Consider the following 8,181-nt stretch of genomic DNA (forward strand, 5'->3'; position numbering starts at 1 on the left):
AGCAGGTGACCAGCAGTGGGCAGGAGAGTACAGCTGGAGTGCGTTTGACCATTAGAGCCCAAACATTCCGGAGAGCTTCAGCTGCTGCCCATCACACACCAACAGACTGCCCCCCCACCCCACCCCACCCCCCATTGTAAGCCCAGAATCCTCTGAAATATGGATCGCGTCTTTCAAAGTCCCAACAGACCCACAGAGATTAACAGACATAGAGATAAATGCTGGTGTCATGGTAACACGACTACATCCCTTTATTTCAGCCACCAGGTAAAAAGAAATCCGATCCTTTACGGACGTGTAATACTCACAGGCTAATGTGGTAGAAGTGGAAACGTGCTGTTATGATAAAATGGGCATAGATCTCCCGTGAAAACACAGAGTGGTCAAATGAAACAGAAAAAAGGCAGATTTGGGGCAACGTGTGCAAAGATTTCCAGATGTATGTGATTGTGTTTTTATTTCTCATCCGTCCACAGTCTCAGTGACTAGTTTTCAGTGCTGCTTGTTAAGTTGAATTTCCTATTTTTATTTGGAAAGCCCTCAGAATTAATTTCAGGTTGTTTTAAATCCCTCTAAAAGCACCACGACCCCCCCCCCCCTTCTCCAACTGCTGAGCACAAACAGAAGATTCACTCATAAACAAAGAGTTGAACTCTTCCTGTATAAATCCAGTCTGTTTCTCTTTGTGTAGCCTCCCAACACTGGTGAAATACATTTCACAGGATTCTCAGTTGCAAATGGGAAAAGTTTGATCCAGTTCCTGAGTGTTCAGTGTTAAACGTCTGTTTTTTTTTGTCAATTTTGGTCAAGTGCTAAATGTGAGAGCAGATGCAAAAGCAGAATAATTGATGAATTATTTGCGTGTGTGTGTGTGGGTTGTATATGAGTGTCTGCGATTGCTTATGTACACGTGTGATTTATTCCTTTAAGCACCAACATTTCCTGCAATTCAGTGCAGCCACACTCTTCAGTCATTTGATCCAACAGCAGAATTTACGGAACAGCAGTTTCATAATTTTAGGCTAATTTCAAAAGATTATATATTTAATATTTCTCATGCAGTAGCTGAGGTATGATGAAACGCTTGATTATGTTTACAGCTAGAAGTATATTTTAGCATCACTGCACTGAATAACTGTACATGCAGGATCATTTTTCCATCCCTCATGCATTGCAGCATTAATCAGCCTTAAAATGAAACTAAACAAGTATTTAGTTCATTTTGACCTTGGAAATAGTAGTTATGCAAAAACTAAAATTTTAATCAAAGTCCTATCACAAGACCTTTTCCCAAAGCTTTTCAACTTTACCTTGCATAGTTGTTACGAGAAAAGAAAGCTCTGAGAAAAGTTAGTAAGTGGAATTTGATACAAGGTTTTTTTTTTCATCGTTAGTCATTTCATTATTTCGTCTTTTTCTGTTTGGCCTCAAAACAACAAAATTTTTTTTTTGAATGCTCCCCAGACATCATGACATGCGGTCATTGGCCTCATAAGCACATATCAAACGGGACCAAAAGAAGAATAAGTTGTTCAAAAGAGTCGTCTTGATCAGGCAGAGAAACAGAGATTACAAAGTCACTCATCCAATTTATTTTAAGGGCTTAATTGAAGGAGTTTCTCCACTCAAGTTATCAAACGTGCTCCTGCATGATACTGATCAACCGTCTTTGATAGTATCACAGCTACTTTACAGATAGTCTGTTGGAAATTTGATCTCTATTGGACACGATTACTCCAGAAGGGAAGATGATTGAGTTGTTTATACATATCACTACTTCGGTATTATTTCTCCAAAGGTGTACATCAATATGTGTGCAGACAATCAGTGATTGAGTACATGAGTGGTGGTGGTGCGGCCACCTTGTGGAGAGAAATGTTCTGCCCTAAATACATCCCCTGGATTGTGTGTGTGTGTGTGTGTGTGTGTGTGTGTGTGTGTGTGTGTGTGTGTGTGTGTGTGTGTGTGTGTGTGTGTGTGTGTGTTTGAGGGAGCCTTTGAAGGATGAGTTGGACTTTTTGGGAGTACACTTATTCACTTTGGTTAGCGTAGCTTAGCACAAAGACTGGAAGCGGGGGGAAACAGATAGCCTGGAACACATAATCTGCCATAAAACCACAACTTGTTATTTTTACTCTTTTATATTCTTTGTACAGAATAAAGAGACGTGATATAACATCTGTTATGTATCTTTTATGATGTTAACTTCTGAGAGAGCCGGGCTAACAGTTTCCCCCTGATTCCAGTCATTATGCTAAGCTATGCTAGCTGACTGCTGGCTGTAGCTTCATATTAACCGAGTGGTAGCGAGAGTATTTCCCAAAATGTTGAACTCTTCCTTTAATATTTGCAAATGTGGATCACATTCTGAGGATCACATCTCTTCTTTGCTGTTTGTGAGTCTTCAGTGAACAACGTCGTTCCATGTTGTGTGTCGTCTGAGAGGCAGTTTGGATGTTGTTGTTGTTGTTGTTAATGTGTGTGTGCATGAGACTCTTAAATCGTCTGTCACGTATTTTTCTACTTTTTCTGTTGCGGTATTTTCATCCCTGGGATGAATACAGCTCAGCTGGGGACCACAGAAATATATTTACACTAAGAGAAGATAAAGAAAAAACTTAATGCAATATATGCAGTGTCGAATTTATTTGTGTTGTTCTTCATAATAGACTCTGGTGCTCTTTTGCTGAAACAGTTCAGTCTTTAAAACGAACCCTGTCAAAGGAAACCAGTCTCGGAGAAAACGCGCGTGACCTGTTCCTCTGTTGGGAAACACGGTGGAAGGATCACATCTTAAATCAAGACAACTTCACCCTCCGCTCCTTCTGTATTCAACCGATTGTGACGCATGTTTGTATCGTATTGTCTGACTTCTTGGACGTCCTGTATGCCAGCCGGTATTTTGTCTAAAAGCAAGAACTTGTGTTTTCATTGTTGTATGATGACATAGATTTGTTGCTTGCAGTGATTGTTCTTAATCAAAGTGGGGTTAAAAATTGGTAAAACTTGAGTATGTGTTTCTGAAAGTCAGTTAGTGGTGACTGTGCTCCTTGTTTACCTTGGACCCAGGTAACTCTTTAATATAAATATATATATATATATAAACTGTTTATGCCTGAATTATGTGGAGGAGGATGCTTTTACTCGTGCAATTCATCTTGTTGCAGAGCTGGAGAAATGGCTTTGCTGCTGCTGAAGTGAAGGGAGCTGAAAAATGTGCACAAATTAAGAGCAAAAAGTACAATTGGACACAAGCTCAATTGTCCGCACGAGTCTTATTTAAGAGGAGGAAGTGAAGTGGAAACAGGAAGTGAGCGTTAAACACAAAACTCATCAAAAGAGCATCCTCTGTCAAGAGCTCCTGTCCAAAATGTTAAAGTTTACTATTTAATGTTGACTATGTGTAAAATTTACATTATGTATATATATATAATATAATATATAATATATATATACATACATTAACACACACACAAATATATATAAACTCTGCAAAGGGCGGTCTGATAAACGGACAGGGGACTCTTCATGGCACGGCCTCTGGTCTCCTCTCAAGAGCACACGGATCAGTCCTGAACGAATCCCGACAAAAGAAAAAAACAACAGGACCGGCCCGATGCCACAAAACAACTCCTTCCTCTGCAAAGACTTCTTCACCGTCGCTTGGACTGAAGGAGTGTCTGTTTTTTTCTTTTCTTTAGTTGACTCGGATCTGTTTATTCAATGATAGAAGTTCTACTCTAAATGTGAGTTCAATTCAGAAATCAATGTACTGTGTGTAGAAACTGTAGATGTTTGTACGTGCAAGTATGGAATTTGTGGAACAAAAGATTCAATTCAAAGAAAAAAAAAGGAGAAAAATCTATCGTGTGTTGTCTTTGTGTTTTGTAAAATGAAGACTGAACGTCTTGGTAAATTCAGTATTTATTTCTTATGGATATTGAGAATATTTTAGTGATGCTAAAAGGTGCCGTATTTATTTTATGTGAGAGATGTTAATATGGCTGGGATTTGCACTTTTGTGCCATTTGCCCGGATCTAAGAAAATGATAAAATCATAATGGAAATAAAACTTGAATAAAAAAACGTCATTGTTTGCATTACACGGCATGAAATCAGTCCAATGATGAGTTCAGATTCTCTCACTTTTTAGAATAATAGTCTCAGACGTTTGCCCTGTGTCAGCGGAAATGTCCTGTTAGTGTAATTAGTAAAACTAAGAGACTATTCTCTCTCTAGTTTTCTTGTCCTGCAATCTGTGCCCTTATTTTACTAACTGCACCGAGGCGTGTTATGTTTTCATCCCAGTCCATTTGTTTATTTCCAATTGGGCAAAAAGTAAAGCAATGGATCACCACATTTTTAGATGTTTTACATTGTGAGAGCATTTATTTCTTAGGTAAAAGGTCTAATAAATGTTAGCATTTTTTGCATCTTGAAGCTATGAAAGCCATTCCAGTGCAGGAGGCGTTTACTACTGCAGAGGTTCCCAACCCCCTCTTCAAATGAGCTCAAATTCCACGAGCTCTATTCATCCATTTAATTTGCTCTGCTGACTTGTTAACTTGTATCCATGAGCTCTTTATTTGCAGTAGCTGGTTCTCAGTTTGTCCTTTTTGAAAATCACATCTGCCAACATATACATAATGCGTCAAACCAATTCTAAATAATGTGCTTTGCTCCTAAACAGTAACTTTGAATATGTATTTGTGACAAAGCGGTAGCCAGTAGTTTCCTCTCAAAAGTCTTCTTTGACAAGGAGTCAATGCAGATATTGACAGAATGACATTTTATTTTCAGCTACATAAAAAGGAACAGTTTGGCCCTCTGCTGGTCACATGACGGGGTAACAAGCGTAGCGAGCGATGCCACACTGGTTGTGTCTGTTCCGAGCCATCTTGATGTAGCCTTCCTCTCCGTAGTTCACGCCCCAACTGAAACATTTCAAAACCAAAGTCAAGAACATAGAAACTTACAAATGTCCTAAAATTACATGAGAAACCCTTGAGACCTGTTTTTAACCAGCCAGTAGTCATGTCCTCCCTCTGTGCCGTAGCCCACAGCCAGCACTCCATGGTTCACATTGCGAGAGCATCTGTGGTCAATGTACACACCTGGTAGTTCACACAAAACAAGCACAGGAAGCAGCTCAGTTTGAAACAAGGGCAATGACTCGCTTCTTCAAATCCAACTAAGATTAAACAAACCGGCATCATAACCTCACCGTGACGGTAGAAGACAAATTTCGACCTGGAAGCATCGATGGCAACAGAGATGGGGCCGATTTCAGCCATAGCTGCTTGTAGCTGAAGCTCATTCCCCTCTGGTAGCAACACAAAGCTGGAGCAGTTAGCAGCGCGACCATTTAGGTCATACATGCACCGGCCTTGCTGAAAGGAAAGACAAATTACTCAAAGTTTAACCACAGTACAGGAGTTCTGGCAAAATCTGACATTGGCTAACCATTGGACTCACTCGGCCGACATAGGGGTAGGCGGCTTCAGAATCAATGCCCTGGTTTTTGATGACGTACTGGAAGGCATTAGTCATAAAGCCACCGTTGCACCCTTGGTTGCCATATTTCACAGAGCAGTCGACCAGATTCTGAGGACTGAGGGACATCAGGACACCTGTGGACTTCTTGAGTTGCCCTTCCAGAGCTCCGACTGCACTGAAGGCCCAGCAAGAACCACAGGAACCCTGGGAATGGGTTAAGTTGTCAATGAATGAAATGTTGACGCAAGATTCTTTTTAAATGTTAGAACGTACTAGGATCTTACCTGCATTTTCACCTCCGTCACAAGGCCTTTTTCCCTCCAGTCCAGTGATTTCGGTATAGAAGCACTTAACTCGATGAAGTCAGAGGAGTCCCTCTTCAGGTCAGAGGGCACTATGGTGCCAGTTAGTGTATCTGTGATCTCCTTACTGGTCTACAAAATAATACCAGTAAGTTATTTCTGCATCTTTGTCAGCGTTCAGACAAAGATGTGATTTTTCCAGGCAACCATTAAAAAAAATAAAATCAATCTGCGTTTCGTAAAAACACAACTGTGGTCTAGTTACCAGGTCTCCCATGTGATTCATCGCCAGTTCGTAGGTGTGCAAACCCAGAGAAGCCTCCAGGTTATGGATGTTAATCATTTCCAGGTTCTGTTCCCAAACCTGCCTGCGACCCAACTCTTCAATCTGGAACCCAAAGCATAAAAAAATGTGTTCTACAGAAAATGGAAAGACTTCAATGAATAAATCTCTTCTGGTGAAATGAATAGTTCTCCACATGACAGAGACAAGCCTTGGAATTAGAAATTATAAAAAAAAAAAAAAGTGTCACAGCTTTGAATCTGAACCAAATCTGGATTTGTTGGCTAATCAAGACCTTCACAAAAAAAGTCACTGACCCAACAAAATAATATATATATATACACACAGGTGACAGTCACCTCATGGGAATACACTTTTTTATGGATCTGCTTCCATAGCTCCCAGTGTCCATCGAGTTGTGAAGTAATGTTGGCCACTGCAAATCCACACAGGACGGTGAGGAGCAGGCTCCGATACATTTCTGATCTGGGAAAGGAAGAATTTGTCAAATGTTTGTAACATACTGAAGGCCTGTTTGATTGGACATCTGCAGCAAGGCTCCAACGCCTCCAGGTGATGACAACCAGCATTTAGAACAAAAAAAAAAATCAATGCATTAGTTTGGTTAGTGCTAAAGATATTGATCCATGCATGGCAGTCAGAGAGGTCGTGTCAAAAGTCTAATTAAAGAAATGCATGTAAAAGTTGTAAACTACAAAATATTCCTAATGATTTTCAGTTTGCTTATACAACGCGACAGTCTGACTGGTTGATGCCAATTCTCTCGGGTTTCTTTACGGTCAATGTTTGGCTCCATAAATCTGACACTAGGCCATCATTCAATTAAAGTGGTTTTAAAACTAATAGCAGCATTTTCTCATTTGAATGACAGAGACAATAAAACTTACCTGAGCAGGTGAGCTTGGAAAAACTGAACTGAACTGCAGACTGAACTGCCTCCACCAGAGTCTCTATTTATCCTCCTCCCACTCACTGCACCTGCAAGTCATTAACCTGGAAATCACTGAGGGGCTTGTGTGTCCGTGTGTGTCAGTGTGTGTTTGTCTGTGTTCATCAGTTCATGTGTTCAAGTGTTCATGTGGAGAAAGTTGTGTCTTTACATTTATCAATCCCGTTATAATTATTATTATCACCTCAACCAAGGCTGTTATGTTTGTCAGCAGAACATTATGCAAAAACTACTGAATTGATTTAATTAAAAGTGTTGGATTCAGGATTTAGTTTTTTACTTTTATTCACATTAGGAGATAGGGCGTTATTTTGATAATTGTAATTTCTCAAGGGACAATGCAGAGATCTGGAATCTTTAGAGGACTGATATCTGTAATTGTGTAGAGGTTTCCTTCTCTAGCTCTTCCTGGAGGCTTCTACAGCTTTACAGAAATACTACTGTTACATTTAACTGCTACCTCTAATAATAATACTAGTGCCAGTGCCGTATCTGCTGGTGACACTTCTATTAATAGTACAACACAGTTCCTCCTCCTCCTCCTCCTCCTCTATTTGCTTCAGTAAAGGAATTACACCCTGTGGGATTTTCTGTTCTCAATTGATTCAATATGAGTCTGAAGTTTTACAACAATCAAACATGAAAGAGTCAAACTGCTCTTCTGTGGATCTGAGGAAGAATAATCTGATAAATGAAACGTAGAAAGCTGGTGACAAGCATTTTATGAACTAATCAGATGAAACTTAAATTAAATGCAGCAAATACAAAAACAATTTCTATATTTTAACGTCTTCTTCATTGTCAAGAGGGTTATTTAATCAATTTCCTACATTTGACATCATGTACATTGCCAATCAAAAAAACACATAAAATCAAAAATACACATACAAATTATAAGATATGCAAAAGAGTACAAAGCAAGTTTTTCCTTGATTATCATTCAAGAATTAATTCAACTGTACGAAAGGCCACCATGGCAGAAACCATCATTTTTGTGAAATATACTTTTTTGTGATGTATTTTTAACATTCAGGACAGCATCTACAATTTAAAGAAAAGAAACACCCATCTCATCTTTGCCATTATATTAAAAAAAAAATAATGATGATGAGATGATTCCGGTGACGTTT

At 39.4% G+C, this 8,181-nt stretch overlaps 1 protein-coding gene across 1 annotated transcript; it reads right to left on the bottom strand.

The window, feature by feature from the left end:
- Positions 1 to 4,834: 4,834 nt before the first annotated feature.
- On the bottom strand, positions 4,835 to 6,560 carry LOC133025920 (cathepsin S-like). Its single transcript, XM_061092720.1, has 7 exons — positions 6,441 to 6,560; positions 6,064 to 6,186; positions 5,781 to 5,930; positions 5,476 to 5,700; positions 5,225 to 5,390; positions 5,012 to 5,114; positions 4,835 to 4,934 (listed from the first exon to the last, which is right to left on the bottom strand). Exons 1-7 carry the CDS (start codon positions 6,558 to 6,560, stop codon positions 4,835 to 4,837), a joined length of 987 nt encoding a protein of 328 aa, XP_060948703.1.
- Between the last annotated feature and the right edge of the window lie 1,621 nt (positions 6,561 to 8,181).

Source organism: Limanda limanda, chromosome 19 (assembly GCF_963576545.1).
Source record: "Limanda limanda chromosome 19, fLimLim1.1, whole genome shotgun sequence".
Lineage (NCBI taxonomy): Eukaryota > Metazoa > Chordata > Actinopteri > Pleuronectiformes > Pleuronectidae > Limanda > Limanda limanda.

What these genes read in the sequence shown, in the direction of transcription:
- LOC133025920 (XM_061092720.1), bottom strand. Translation starts at nt 6,560, where the DNA reads ATGTATCGGAGCCTGCTCCTCACCGTCCTGTGTGGATTTGCAGTGGCC. An exon ending in TGAATCACATGGGAGACCTG is followed by an intron (nt 5,931 to 6,063) that starts GTAACTAGACCA and finishes ATTATTTTGTAG; the next exon opens with ACCAGTAAGGAGATCACAGA. An exon ending in CCTACCCCTATGTCGGCCGA is followed by an intron (nt 5,391 to 5,475) that starts GTGAGTCCAATG and finishes CTTTCCTTTCAG; the next exon opens with CAAGGCCGGTGCATGTATGA.